This window comes from Piliocolobus tephrosceles, chromosome 15, assembly GCF_002776525.5.
Source record: "Piliocolobus tephrosceles isolate RC106 chromosome 15, ASM277652v3, whole genome shotgun sequence".
NCBI classification, from domain to species: domain Eukaryota; kingdom Metazoa; phylum Chordata; class Mammalia; order Primates; family Cercopithecidae; genus Piliocolobus; species Piliocolobus tephrosceles.
The window spans coordinates 31,276,471-31,291,736 of NC_045448.1; the positions used below are offsets into that span (position 1 = coordinate 31,276,471).

At 51.9% G+C, this 15,266-nt stretch overlaps 1 protein-coding gene across 1 annotated transcript in view; it reads left to right on the forward strand.

The window, feature by feature from the left end:
* Window positions 1-15,266, forward strand: part of EHD3 (EH domain containing 3) — a 34,542-nt gene that overhangs the window by 13,416 nt on the left and 5,860 nt on the right. Inside the window, exons 3-4 of the mRNA XM_023217305.2 lie at window positions 3,231-3,328; window positions 14,331-14,743. Of these exons, the coding sequence (XP_023073073.1) occupies window positions 3,231-3,328; window positions 14,331-14,743 (511 nt within the window). The remainder of the gene's footprint in view (window positions 1-3,230; window positions 3,329-14,330; window positions 14,744-15,266) is intronic.

Consider the following 15,266-nt stretch of genomic DNA (forward strand, 5'->3'; position numbering starts at 1 on the left):
CTGGAGTCCAGGGGTGTCTCTCATACCTGGGAATGAAGCCGAGGTCCGTTTAGGAAGAATGAGGAGGTCGTGGTGGTAAGGTGCAGCGGAGCAGGCGTCCTGGAGTCCAGGGGTGTCTCTCATACCTGGAACTGAGTAAAGAGGTCCTGGATGCCCAAAATGCTAAAATGCAGAAATGGAGGGGGTGGGATGAGCATGATTCAGGAGAATGAATCGCCAGAGCTGAAGAGAAGCAGGGATATCTGAGCAAGGGGGTAGGCAATGAATTTGATTTTGGACAGGTTGAGTTTGCAATGCTGGTGAGTCAGCTGAGGAGCATCGTCCTATCTGAAGGCAGAGAGGAGGAGCTAGACCCCAGGGGAGAGGCGGGAAGAGCCGGGGAGAGACAGAAGGAAACTGGGCTCATCACAAGAGAGGAGTACAGGTTTAGTGAATAATGCCGTTTTGGGATAATTGTGCTTATGTGCTTATAATGATATAGTGTATTGTATTATATGTAATAGCGTATAGCCTATTATGATAACAGAATTTAAGAGATTGCCATCATATGCTGGGTGTATTCCTGAAAGCTGAACACCCTTATGTCCTTAATCAAACCCAGCAAGTCTCATTAACTCCATTGTTAAATTTATTGAAACCAGGAGGTGTGGGTGAGGTTGGGTGAGGGTGGTTTACTTTAAGTAAAGACACCTCTTTGAATATTATTATCTTCATCTAGAAAGTCATAAAATGTAAATTGCCATAATCTAATCCTGCAAATGTTGTGTGAAGAAAATTTGAGAGAGAAAGGAAAAAATATATAATTCTTTAGAGTGGTTACTTTTTTTTTTTTTTTGAGATGAGGTCTTGCTCTGTTGCCCAGGCTGAAGTGCAGTGGCGTGATCTCAGCTCACTGTAGCCTCCACCTCCTGGGTTCAAGCAATTTGCCCACCTCAGCCTTCTGAATAGCTGGGGTTACAGGCATGTGCCACCACGCCCGGCTAATTTTTGTACTTTTAATAGAGACAGGGTTTCATCATGTTGGCCAGGCTGGTCACGAACTCCTGGCCCCAAGTGATCCACCCACCTTGGCCTCCCAAAGCGCTGGGTTTACAGGTGTGAGCCTGTAACCGGCTTACAGTGGTTCCATTTAGGGAGTAGAATGGAGCAGGGCAGAAAGATGGAGAAGAGGAACACCTTCCTATTTCATTTTATGCCTTGCTGGACCATGTTTTGGTTGTTTTTTGTTTGTTTGTTTTTTACCATGTGCATGTATTTTACAAAAAAAAGTATAAAGAAAATATGTAGGAAGGTGTTGTGAAACAAGTAACATGCACGTAAAAGGTGATACTATTAAGGGCTCAGGAATCTCTCTCTATATTTGTGATTTCAGTGAGTAAAATGAAGGTGACTCAGACAAGATCCTGCATTTCCAGAGTGACCTTGTGTCTGGCCTGGAGAGCAGACATTGAAAAGGAAAGAAATGTGGCCACAGGAGGGGCTGTGTCTCCTGCCTCCCTCCCAGGTGCCTTGCTAAGGGATAGAATTCATGTTTTATTTCAACAGATACCAGGCCCCTAGCGGCCTTGGGCTCTGTTTTGTGGGGGAATATAAGGCTGATCCAGTCCAGTGGACACAGGCTTGGAGAGAGCCAGTGAAAACCCAGGCAAGAGGAAGAGCAGGGCTGACGAGGCCTTTGTGGGAAAGTTGCCATTTGACCCTGACGTTAATGAGTGAAGTGACACCAAAAATGTAAAAAAAAGAGGACATTCCCAGCGGAAAATACTGAAGAGAGAAAGAGAGAGAAAATATGCATTGCCAGAGAAGAATGATGAAAGAACGTGGCTTACTGCAGGCACCTATGAAATCGTGAGGTTCTGAGATTTTCTCCAGGAGCACGCAGCAGCTAAAGTGGTGGTTGCTCCACTTTAGGTTGTTTAGGTTGGCTGGGGGTCTGCCAGCCATGTCCATTGAAACGACAACAGGGATGATGGGAGCCCTCTTGCACGTGCCACCGGCTTCACTGCAGTCCGCACAAGGTGCTGCACCTTTTAGATTTCCAGGTTCCTGTCTCTGCGCTGCTGAGTGGTCTTATTTCACACCCCTTGTTTGCTCCCCTTCCCTCGCTTCTCTTGAATAACACCTGACTGCTATCCTAATAGAGATTTTGGCCTTTAGATGTCCAGATAAATGTTCCTGGGTGGTTCCCATTCTTCAAGGCCAGCTCCAGTGCCTACTCCTCCAGGAAGCCCTCCCTGGAAGCCATTTCTTCTGCCTTGAATTTTCCAAACACTTAATCTGACTTCTCTCAGGGTGCTTGTCCCATTGCACTGTGTATTCTGGTTGTCCATGTGTAGGCCTCCTGTCCTGCACCAGGCTGTGCTCCTTGGAGACAGGGATCGAGGTCTGGACATCTTAGTGTCCCCCACAGCAAGATTTGGCAAGCATGAACCATGACTGCCTCACAATCATCCAGGGAGCTTCCTCAAAGCATAGATCCTGAGTGAGATCTACTTTTGGGGCTGGGATTCTGGCCTGCCACCTGGGAGTCTGCATTTTAAGCCAGCCAGGCTTGTAATCCTCTGGCCATGGCACCCAGCCTGCTATCTTGCACAGAGTAGGGCTTCAGTTACTGTTGAATGATACTCTATGTACAAATGAGGACATCTACAGGGAAGCACAGCCACTTTGCCCACGAGGATCAAATCAGAAGGAGGATCCTCAGACCCTGACTCTGTGCAGTGATGGCTTGGGACAGATCCTTGAAGTCCCTCCTGCCCTGCTGGTCCCTAGGGGCTCATATGAAGACCAGGCAGGGTGTCTTCTCATTGACTATCTAAAAAAGCTGAGGTTCCTAGAAAGGGCCAAGCTAAGTGGAGTTACTCAAGGCAGGGAGATAGCTGACCAAGGACAAACTAAGGACTTGGGGCCATAAGAATTAGAACCAGGCTTTGATCACACATGAAGATGGGATGTTGCTATGGAATAGCCCTGCTGGTCACAAAGCATTTCACCAAACACACCCGGGTGCAGGGCACTCTAACACTGGATGTGGGGAGAGGCAGGAGAACTGGGGTTCAGCCCTGGGTCAGCTGTCAGCCACGCCCTGAACTGGGCAAGCCCATGGTGAACTGAACATTTCAGGATGCACCTGCAGCTCACCTGAGAGAGACAAGACAGGTAGTTGGAGTCATGGGGCTGGGTCACAAAAGGCGGGCAAGTACTCACCCAGGTTTCCTCTGCCCATGCAGGTTCGTGTGTGCCCAGCTACCCAACCCTGTGCTGGAGAGCATCAGCGTCATCGACACACCAGGCATCCTCTCCGGGGAGAAGCAGAGGATCAGCCGGGGTAAGCAGCCTGCCTGAGAGGTGTTGGCTATGGGCTCCATGGTTCTGGCATGTTCACTCTCTTACATACCAGAAGAGAAGCACCCAGGGCTATGCTGTACCTTGGCGAACCGGCACTTCTCCTGTGCTGTATGGGATCGTTTTACCTGGGGCAGTCCTAGGCAGGGGTCAGGAGAGGAATTCAGGTCCGCTGTAGCTCAGGAGACAGCTGGCCTCAGTCTTCTCATCTGTAAAATGAAGACATCAATATCAGCCTCACCTCATTGGGTTTATTCATGCTACAAGAGGCACCTTCTATGGCCCTGACCCTGGCTTGCTTCTTAAGTTCCTGGGGAGCTTGCAGCTCTGCAGGGCAGCCAAAGGCATACCGAGAAATTCAGCTCAATGGTGTCAGTGCTCTGGGTCATAAGAGGAGGGAATCAGGTAGTGAAAGCACTTCGAAAACTGTTCTGTCCAGAAAAACACGGAGTAATCGCTCATTAAAGGAGGTCGCCTGGTGTGGTGGTTAGAAGACAGAACTCTGGAGTCAGGCTGGCAGGGTTCTAAGCCTGCCTCTGCCACTTCCAGCACAGTGATCTTTGGCAGGTTTCTTTATTTCAGTTACTTTATCAGAAAAATGGTGTGGGGTGGCAGGTGCAGGTGGGGTGGAAATAGTACTATCCATCTTATAGAGTTGTTTGAAGATTAAAAGAAATGCTTTAGATGAAAAGCCTCTTCTGGCTGGCACATAGCAAGCACCTAGTAACCATGAGGTATTATAGATCATCATCATCATCATCGTTGTTTTCTTTTTTTTTGAAACAGAGTCTCACTCTGTTGTCAGGCTGGAGTGCAGTGGCGCAATCTCGGCTCACCGTAACCTCTGCCTCCTGGGTTCAAGCGATTCTCCTGTCTCAGCCTCCCGAGTAGCTGGGATTACAGGCATGCACCACCACACACCAGCTAATTTTTTGTATTTTTAGTAGAGATGGAATTTTACCATGTTGGCCAGGATGGTCTCGATCTGACCTTGTGATCCGCCCACCTTGGCCTCCCAGTGCTGGGATTACAGTTGGGAACCACCGCACCTGGCCTGTTTTCTTTTTTCTAACTCTGAAATGCTAGGCAGATGCTGTCAAAAGCTAAAAACAACTGCTCTGGGCCCCCACCCCCAGCCTGTCCTGCCACAGTTTGCTGAGTGTCCTGCATGGCCCCCTACCCTTTCTGTGCCATGTGTTGTATCTCCGACAAGAAAATCAGATGATGCCACATCCACCCCAATATTGGAGCTAGTTGCCAGGGCTGGAGCCACATGAGCACTCGGAAGTCAGACTCTGGGTAAGGGAGGACTTTGAACCGCTGGGGATCTCTGGGAAGCAGCTAGAACTCTTGCCTGAATGGACCTAGGTAGGCGACTGTCTGCATGTGCCTTTACCCTCTGTGCTCTGTGGCTCCGGCTGGGACACAGATCCACCCTGCCGTGTCTGTGCCACCATAGTGGGTCCCAGAAACCTTTGCTCTTCCTGCAAGAGCATGGCCTGCCCAGGCCAGCACTGTTCACCTCAGACCCCTCAGAGGAGAGGTCACAGCCTCATGGTGTGACAGGCCAGTGCTCCTGCAGCTGTGTATTGACGAGGCCCAAGTGGCGCAGGCCCTTGGCCCAGGTGCAGGCCACTAGTGCCAGACCTGGGCTTCTGTCCAGTGCCCTTGTGAGCTGCCTGGTGTCCTCTCTGCAGAGAGCAGCTCTTTTCTGATGAGGGCAGGCATGTGATGCAGGGCCAGGCTCAGCTCTTTGGGGCTACACTATGGCTGTGTGTGAGCTACCAAGCCTGCCCTGGCTGGGAGTGCAGAGGGAAGACAGCGAGAGAGGCTGTCCAGGTCAGCAGTCTGCTCAAGGGCCAGGTTAACCCCAGTCAGCCCTCCAGGGAAGACACAGCCTGGAGTCCTCATCCTGTCGCAGGTGGGAGGGAGAGGGGAGGCTGAATATCCTGAGCAGGAAAGCCCTGCCCTCCCTCCTCACCACCTCTTGCTTTGCTTAGGAGGTGAGACCTAGGAAGAAGAGGGGAAATGAAGCAGCTGAGTCAGGAGGTACTTGGGAAACCGTATTAGCAGTTCCTGTAATTAGTGGCCTGTGAATTCTGGGACATCACAGTGGACCCTGGGAAGGGGGTCTTGGAAGACTTGATCCCCTGGCTCCTTATCTTTGGGCTGTATGGTAGAGGTGATAGGGAGCTGGAACCCCTGGCCTGGGAAAATAGGGACGTCTGAGCCCCCTCCTTCCAGCCCGCACGCACGCTGTAAGCACCTGGCTCCCTGTTCAGGGCCCTGTGGAGGGACAGCACGGGTGCTTTCTCTGTCTTGCTTTGGTTTGTTTCCCTGAGCACCCCCCTTCTCCCAACCCACCTATTCCCATCTCCAAGTGGTTCATCTGGGGTTCACCCTGCGTTTAGGACTGAAAGGGATTTGCTGTTTCACTCAGGCAGCTCAGGACTCCTCCAGGAAGGCTGAGCAAAGCCATCCCTTCCCAGGGTGAGCTCCCTGGGGGATGTGCACATGTATAACTGCAAGGCCGGTGCAGCCTGACCAGCAGGTCCAGAGAGGACTCCAGCCTCTGCGGTTTCCAAGGACACTGTACCAGGAGTTCAGAGTTCTGGGCTTTAGAACCTCTGTGTGTCTCAACAGGTCACATTTTCAGTGTCCCCATGTGTAACAAGGGGTAATGGTATGCATCCCACAGCCTTCTTGTGAGGTCCATAGACCGTATGAAAACACGGGCCATAGCCCTGGGTCTGGATCACCATGAGCTACCTTCCTCCCTCCCTCCTTGTCACTTGGCCCTACCTATCATACAATCCCAGAGTAATCTGTCTGAATGGTTTCCCTTGTAGTTGTGCAGTGCACAGCCTGTGCACTTGTCTGTGGAAGGCTGGTTCCCAGGGACTCCTGCCTTCCTCAGTTCCTATCCTATTCCCTTCTTTTCCTATTTCTGTTTTTTTTTTTTTTTTTGACTGTCTCCAGGCTGGAGTGCAGTGGAGCAATCTCGGCTCACTGCAACATCCACCTCCCAAGTTCAAGCGATTCTCCTGCCTCAGCCTCCCGAGTAGCTGGGACTACAGGTGTGTGCCACCACACCCAGCTAATTTTTATATTTTTTAGTAGAGATGGGGTTTCACTACCTCTCTGCTGCCTTTGTCTTTGGACCTCAGTGACTGCCTTAAGCAAATCAGGTCCTTGGTGTTCTTGCCTGCACTTCCTAATGCCTCCCACCCCGCATTGACTAAGCACCAGGTCCCCCTACCTCTGGGAGAAGTGATGGGCCCAGGAGTGGCTTTGCAGGCCAGTCTGTTTTCCGCTTTCCTGAGTCCAGACTGTCAATGCAGCTGTTGGCAAAAGCAGCCTGTGTCAAAAACAAGAACTAGGAACTGGGCTGCCGGTGCCTGGGGCCGTGCTGACCTCAGCACCCTGAGGAGACCAGGACAGTTGGGGGAAGGGCGTCAGACACCTCAGTTATCTGTGGTACCCTAAATGAGGAAAGTTTCCAGGGTGCAGAGCCCCACCCCTTTCTTTCTCACAATTGGCCTTAGAACACATGGTTCCAGTTTAAACTGACACGCATAGACCCTCCCCTACCCATACCTCCATTTATACACACATCCATACTCACACATGCACACACACTCATCACACATACCCCGCACATATACACGACTCCCGTCTTCCCCACAGCACCCCCCGCCCACCGTGCACACACATACACACACACACACACACACACAAATGTGTGCCTAGAACCAAAGTTGCTCTCTCATGGCTTCTTGCCTGGGGCTCCAAGAGCTCTGGGTTTGGCCACAGAGCAAACTGGGTGCTTCTCGTCTTACTCCAGCCAGCCCAGGCCAGGACCAGACACCCTTGCTCCCAGGATAGTCCTGCCAACTATGTCCTGCACGAGGGCGTCTAGAGCCTGAAATTGAGCCCACCTTCTGCTCACTGAGCCTCATACCTGGCGCAGGGCTGTGTCTCAGCAGATAAAAAGCGGCATGGTTATCAAGTCGGCACAGAGACCCCGACTGGCCACATTAGACTGCCTGTTCTGCAAAGTGAGCTGCTTCTAAGGGCTCTAAGACCTCAGGCTTCTCAGGAAGGAGCATTCGGGCCCCAGGCTGGACTAGGGTGGCAAAGGGTCGTCCTTGCTCAGGGTGTGGACCCTCTACTGGGCCTGGGGCGCGGTGTGTCTTGTAGGAAGAAGGGTGGGGTGCCCGGGACGCTGATTCTAGGAGGTCCTGGGCCAGCACTTGTCTCTGGATGCAGATGCGTTGGGGTGGGCAGGGGAGGCAGGCAGGGAGGTGGTTCCTGGAAGTGGCAGGATGTGCCCCGGCCCTGGCTCATTACTGGGAAGAAGTGAGGATGCAGGAGGAGTGGGAGGGCTCCAGAAGGCTGAGTGTCTTCAGCTTAGGAACCACATTTCCTGGCTGCTTCCCAGCTAGAAATCCCCACAGGCACCACCTTAGGAAAGCAGGGCGGGGCTTTGTGCTCACATCACAGACTGCACAGCTTGAACCTCCTCCTCACAGGCCCCTTCCCGCACAGGTGAGCTCAGTAGGGCCAGAGCAGCTTGAAAATTTGCCCAGATCACACACCTAGATTGGGAACTCTGGTCTCCCTATTCCTGGTCCAGTGGCTTCTCAGCACATTATCATCACCTGCCCGGGAAGAGCGCAGCGGGTAGGAATGAGGGCAAACCTCTCATCTCCAAGTTTCCTCTAGGGGTCTTTAGGGCTCAGACCTTGGCAGATCTGGGCTCATCCTTGCAGCCTCACATTCCTAGCCCGTCCAGGGCACCCTCATTGGAGCAGAGCGTGCTCTTAAAGGCCTCCGGGTCTTCCCAGACTACGTGCCGGTGCAGGCACACCTGTGTGGGCACTCCCGTGCCTGGGCAGAGCAGCTGAGTCCTGACGCCCTTCAAACGGCCTTGCCGACCATCTGCTCGGGCCGCTCTTTGCTGTTACTTCTGGGAAACATCTAATGTGGCATTTCTTCCCCATTGTCAGCCAAACTCTTCCCACATTTTGGAAATTGATGCCTTGTTACTCCTCTTTTGCTCAAATGTCTTTCAATCTTGACAGAGATTTTTGGGAGGAAGGATGGGGTTTTTGTATGTACCCACCACAAGTAAGTGCCTGGTTTGAGGGCCCAGCTTCTGAGCTTCAGGCTTACATGGCTGTGAGCTATTATAGAAAGAGAACGTGGGCTGCAAGTCAAGGAGCTGGGTTCCAGACCTGAGTTTGCCACCACCTGGCTGTGTGAGCTTGGGCAAGCCCCTTAATCTCTTTGTGTTCAGATTCCCTGTCCGTCCTGTAAGATGTGTATGCCCTACTTACCTCCTGGAATACAGAGAATTACGAAGAGCAAATGAGGTCATTTGGCTGGAAACCCAAAGAAGTGTGCTGCCCTGTGAGGGCCCCGGCACTGCATGTCAGACCACAAAGGAAGCCAGCGGGTGATGAAGGGGTGGCTTTCTTTACTGCATTTGTCTGATCGATTTCCTCCTGCCTGGCATTACTTCAAAGTGCTTTCTTTCCAGTCCTCTGGACCCTCGGGTTGGAGGAGACTACAGATCCCTGCAGGCTGCCCAGTCTCCAGGCCCAGAGCTGGCTGACTAGACCTCTTAGAGCCAACAGACTTGTGCTATGAAGTCCAGGAAGGGCAGCTTCTCTGCTCTCTCAGCACTTGAATCTCCCCCGACTCACTAGTCCATATTTCATGAACCCCTGGGCTGCCGCAGGTGCTCAAGAGCTACTGTTGTGGGGCTCAGAGCCATTGCTGGGATCAGAGAGGGGAAGGGGGCCTGTCACAGGCCATGGCGCTCACCACAGCTGCTGAGGCAGTCTCTGCTGTCAGATCATGTTGTCACGGCTCTACCACAGAGCCCTGATTCAACTCTACCACAGACTCCTCATTCAGTCATTTGTTATCCCCATTTTGCAGCTGAGAAAACTGAAGTTCAGATTTGCCAAATGAGAAAGCTAATCCTCTACCATACCCTTTTTCTTACTGGGTCCCGTCCATACCTTTGAGATACCACCATTCCTAGATCTTCTCCTAAGTCCAGGCCAAGTGAACAACTAAATATCCACCCTACAGGTGACACAGTTTCAGGGTTAGCCAGGAGCAGGGAGGTTGAGCTTCAGAGGAACCCATGGAGTCATTCATTGCTTGATGGTCATGGTCTTCACCGCCGCACCTGGCTGGAAGCTTCTGGCATTATTGAGTCTGTAATTGGATAGCAGCTTGCCAGAGCAAGTAGGAGGCCTCTGCTTATAAAAATCATAGAAAGAGTTCCCAGAAGCCCTTGGCCTGTCCTCAGGCAGAGGCAGACTTCACACAGGCATGCCGAGGACTATAAGACAGCGGTCTGCAGCTTCTTTCTCTTGCTGTGCCTGCAAAGGGTTCCTTGTATCTAATCTCCATCCATCCTACTGTACTCCCCACCCTCACACCTCTGGTCTCAGATGCAGAGAATTGGGGACCGAGAAAGGAAGCTCGGAGGTTGTCCAGCTCAATCCCCTGATTTGACAGGCAAAGAGACAGAGGGCTAGAGAGGGGAGACTGCTTGCGCAAGGACACACAGTAAGTTAGTGGCTAAGCAGAAATGAGAGGTGGGCTCACCCAGGCCAGTGCTCCTCTGGTGACCCCTGCAGAGCACATCCCATCTCATAGAAACTAGGGCTTAGAAGGAGTGCTTTATAAAAAACAGCAGGGCAGTAAGAACAGCCAAGGTCACAGCTCGGCAGTTTCGCCTGCATCCTCTGATTTGTTTAGATCCTCACAATAACCCTACGACTGAGTCACTGATTCCTCGAGCATAAAACTGAGGCCCGGAGATTACTCATTTCCTGTCTCCCAGATGCAAAACGTGGAACAGGGCTCCCATTTCACTTCCGTTCAGCAAATGCTGATAGTGCACCCTGCTGTGTGCCACACACCGTGCTGGGTGCAGGGGAAGCCCAGAAGGGTGAGGTGCTGCCCTTGCCCTGCCCAGCTCCCGGTGCAGTGAGGATGATTTCAGTGAGCTGAAGAGCAGAACAGGAGCATGCGTGATGCTACAAGACCACCAAGGGCAGGGACAGGGGTGAGCAGGGTCTGTCCTGTTCTGGCAGCATGGACATGTTGCTGCCCCTCAAGCTTTGCAGACACAGCCTTCTCTTACATCGCTGGTGTCACCAGGGATTGCAGCAAAGTTGCAGGGACAGAGCCTCTTCTCTGCAGCTTCTCTGGTGCCTTTGTTTACCCCAGCCTAGTGCAGGCATGACTACAGTGCAAGAGTTGAATTTGGAGTTCAGGTCTTGGCTCTGACCCCCAGCATTGCATGGCCTTGGACCTGTCTCTCACCCTCTATAAACCTCCATTACCTTGTCAGCATAGGACTCAACACTGGCTGCCCTGGCTGCCTTAGCTTGCTCTGAGCCATTGAGCCAATGCGTTGGGGCTGAGATTTGCTGGACAGGTGAGATGGAGCTGCAGCTCAGTCTTAGCCCTCCCAGCAGCCCCTCCTTCGGCCTGCACTGCCACAGCTGGAATCCAGATTGGGGAATAAGGAGCAGCAGAAGGCCAGAGGCCTGGCAGGGAGTTGTGGAGGGGCCCTGCTCCCCTCCTGCTGTGAGCTGTTTGCAGAGGTGGGGATTGGGGCAGGGGGCTCAGGCTGCCCTGATTTTCTTAGCCCTCTTGCCCCTCCCCACCCACAGCTCTGAGGGACTGCCTTTGGGAGGTGACAGCAGCCTTGCCATGGGCTGTGCTGAAGGGAAGATAAAAATAGGCTGGAGCCATCCCTGGGGAGGGGAGGAGGGACAGAGGATTGTAGGAAAGAGGGGAATAGTGCAGTGCAGGCTGCAGGCTTCACCTGGAGTGGGAATGCTAAGGGCTCCCAGGCTCCAGTGAGGAGCTGGCTGGCCCTCGTGCCAGGGAGGGAAGGAGAGAGGGAGGCAGGGAGCGGCCAGGTGCGGAATGGCAGGATGGCTGACAGCTGGGTCATCTGGCCTCACCACTCGCCAGCTGTTTGACTCTCTCCTCTCTGAACATCAGTTTCCTCCCCTGGAAGTGAGAACGATACTCCTTGCGCTGCCTGCCTCAGAGCGTGTCATGAGGGTGAAATGAGATAATGACATGAACGTCTTGCTGTCCGCAGCAAGCGCTGAACTTGGAGTTGGAGAGCTAGGGGTCTGTCTCATGGGTGGTATTGGCTGAGTCACTTAACCTCAGAGAGTTTGCGTGAACATCTCCGAGGGAGGGTTGATGGTGCCCCTGCCTACTGGGCAGAGCAGCCTCTGAAGCAGTTTCCTGGGCCTTGTCTCTGAGCCGAGACAGGGCACCTGTCTTCGAAAGAGAAGGCAAAATCTAGTTCACACCAAGCCCTCAATGATGCACCAAGCAGGGACTGTCCTCAGGGTGGTACCTGGAGATACTGGGCCAGCTCTGCCCCTTCCTGAGCCTCAGTTTCCCTATCTGTAAATCAGGGAGTTGGACCATTGATTGCTAAGCTCCTCATAGCCTCATCTACCCCCACAGGAGCAGGGGAAGAAGACTTGTGTGTTAGTTGAGATGTATATTAATTGAGCAGCTGACAGATCTTGGAGAAAATCACATGGGAACAGGAATGCTTAGAAGCACTTCATTACCAAAGACAGAGGAGTTGAACGTGGAGTAGTGCCGGCATCCGGGTAACCAAAGGAGGGTTTGACCTTCCTTTGTTGGAATTATCTTACAGACCCCAGAAAAACATTACAGGGGTCCTCCAGGAAGCTTTAGGGCAGCAAGTTTTCCCCACCATGTTGATCCCATCCCCCTACCCCCTGTGGCAGTGCCTCCACATGTCCTAAATATGTACCCCACTGGGGTGTTCACTAGATGCCACAGGGTGGGGGAAGGACTTTTTAAACCTAGCTCTGTTGGCTCCATTCATTCTCATCCCCCACCCCGTCGATGCCTGCTACTTAGCCTGAAATGACAGCCTTTGAAAACCAACTCAGTGCAGTGGTTCATAGCACTGACTCCAGGGCCGCCTTCCTGGACTTGAGTCCCCAGCCCATTGCTTACCAGCTGGGTGACCTTAGACAAGTTCCTTTATCCGTTTGTATCTCTGGTTACTCCTCAGAGAAGTGGGGCTGATATTAGCATCTAATGACCCTGTATAGAGTCATCGTGAGGATTAAAGGAATTAATGATTATAAAGTACTTAGGTCAGTGCTGAACACCTTTTGAATGCTATTGTTATTTTTATGGACCAGTGGTATTCAAAGTGTGGCCCTTGGACCAACAGCATCAGAATCTCCTGGGAGCTTGTTAGAAATGCTCTGCGCCAGACCTACTGAATCAGAAACTTTGGGGATGGAGTCCAACCATCTGGGTTTTAAGAAGCCCTATGGGGGATTCTGATGCAGGCTGAGTTAGGACCCCTGTTATAGACAGTCAGAGCTTCTTAAGTCTGACTCACTCACAAGGCAGTTGCCTGATGATCTTGCCTGGTCTCTAGCCTCCCTCTGTAAGGCAGGACAGGCTTTGTCCTAATGATTTGGTTTCTCATTGGGTGGTGACAATGAGCTTTGGGTCCCCAGTGTGTGTCGCCTTGGAACCCTTGTGCTATGGGGAGCCAAGGTGGTTGATCACTTTAGTTTCTAAGAAAGGGCTCCTACCTCGGTGCCAGAGGTATGCCATGGGGGAGTAACAGGAGGAGAGGCTGAGAACCCTGCTCAGACTCAGAATGGGAAAGCCAGACACCTCCATCCTCAGGCCACTGCTGCTGCTCATGAGCTGTGTGCCCTTGGACAAATCACCTGACTTCTCTGAGCCCACTTCCTTATCTCTTGTCTTCCTATTTTATGTGAGAGGAGCCTGAGACACAGAGGTAAGACCTACTGGGGCTCTGGGTGTCAGGGAATGGACAGACTGTTGGTCTACCCTCCTGCTTCAGCCGCTACTGAATCCACAGCTACTGCGGATTGAGCAGAACAACTTCTCTGGGGCTCCTGGAACCAGTCTGACCTCAAGCAGCTTAGTGCTAGATAACCAAGGTGCGGGTGGCCAGAGTTCCAGTCACATCCTAAGGAAGAAACCCCCTGTGGTTTCAAGAGTTGGGAATTTTGTGCTGCAGCTGATTACAAAGGAAAGAGCCTGAGTGAGAAGAATATGTTTTTATGACAGAATTGCAGATTTCTTCCAGACCAGTGATAGGCATGGTCTGAACCATCATCAGTATCTACTTTTTACTGTTTCATTGTTTCCAGACCTTAGAAAGAATTTCTGAGTCTCTGTGTCCAGACTTTCTTTTCCAGCAGGCTGCTAAATACAGCACGCATGGATAAGGGAGCTGGATAGTGGCTGTGTCTTATGGAAATAATGAGGTTAATAAGAGTTACTAGGCCAGGCACAGTAGCTGGCTGGGGGTGGCGGCTCACACCTGTCATCCCAGCACTTTGGGAGGCCAAGACAGGCGGATCACCTGAGGTCGGGAATTCAAGACTCAGCCTGGCTAACATAATTAAACCCATCTCTACTAAAAATATAAACATTAGACGGGCATGGTGGTACATTCCTGTAATCCCAGCTACTCAGGAGGCTGAGGCAGAAAAACAGCTTGAACCCGTGAGGCAGAGGTTGCAGTGAGCAGAGACAGTGCCACTGCACTCCAGCCTGGGTGACAGAGTGAGACTCCGTCTCAAAAAAAAAAAAAAAGTGACTAGCATTTACTGAACACCTACTAAGTGCTAGATTCTAAGAGTATTTAACCTTTACAGTTCTATTAATTAGGTATTTATATTATTTTAGGATTTAATAGTACTTTTAGATGAAAAAAATTATATGAGACATTGGGTAATTTGCTGGAGTCCAAACAGTTAAAATGTGAAGGGACCAGGATTTAAACTTAGATCTGACTCCCAAGACTGTGTTATTTCTACCATACCCGACTGCTTCTCCAAACCCCTACCCTATACCCCAAAGGCCCCAGCCCCTGATTGTCCCTCTGCCGGCAGGGTATGACTTTGCAGCTGTCCTTGAGTGGTTTGCCGAGCGGGTTGACCGCATCATTCTGCTCTTCGATGCCCACAAACTGGACATCTCTGATGAGTTCTCAGAAGTCATCAAAGCCCTCAAGAACCACGAGGACAAGATGCGGGTGGTGCTGAACAAAGCTGACCAGATCGAGACGCAGCAGCTGATGCGGGTGTACGGGGCCCTCATGTGGTCCTTGGGGAAGATCGTGAACACCCCAGAGGTGATCCGGGTCTACATCGGCTCCTTCTGGTCCCACCCCCTCCTCATCCCTGACAACCGGAAGCTCTTTGAGGCTGAGGAACAGGACCTATTCAGGGACATCCAGAGTCTGCCCCGAAATGCTGCCCTGCGCAAGCTCAATGACCTCATCAAAAGGGCCAGGCTGGCCAAGGTGAGGCAGCCCCCTGGAAGGTAGGCAACTTGGGCAGGGGCCAAGAGTTCAGGAGCAGGAGTTGAGGGTTGCTGCCTTCAGCAGCTGGGCTGGAGAGTGTCCTGCAGCCACTGCATCATATGTGTGACACCAAGGGGCAGGACAGTGCGGGAGCCATGGTTACAAGCTCTGAGGTCAGATGGCCAGATTGGAACTGACTCCATTGTTTCCTGTCTGTGGGATTCCCAGCCTTGGCAAGGCCTTTAGTCTCTCTGTGCCTCTGTCTGCATCTGTAAAATGAAGGGGTTGTTGGAGGATAAAGTGAAATAAAGAGTCTCAAAGCCCTCATCATAATGTCTAGCACCTTCAGAGAGGCTCAGCAAATGTCAGCTCTTGGTATTGTCTTCAGCAGCAGCAACATGACCACCTCACCCTGCCTTGACTATAGCTCCCCACAGCCTCACCTTGCCCGAGTAACATGGAAAAACAGCCCAGCCCTGCAAGCAACGTGGAGGCATGAGGGTAGAGGTAGAAAGTATTTCAG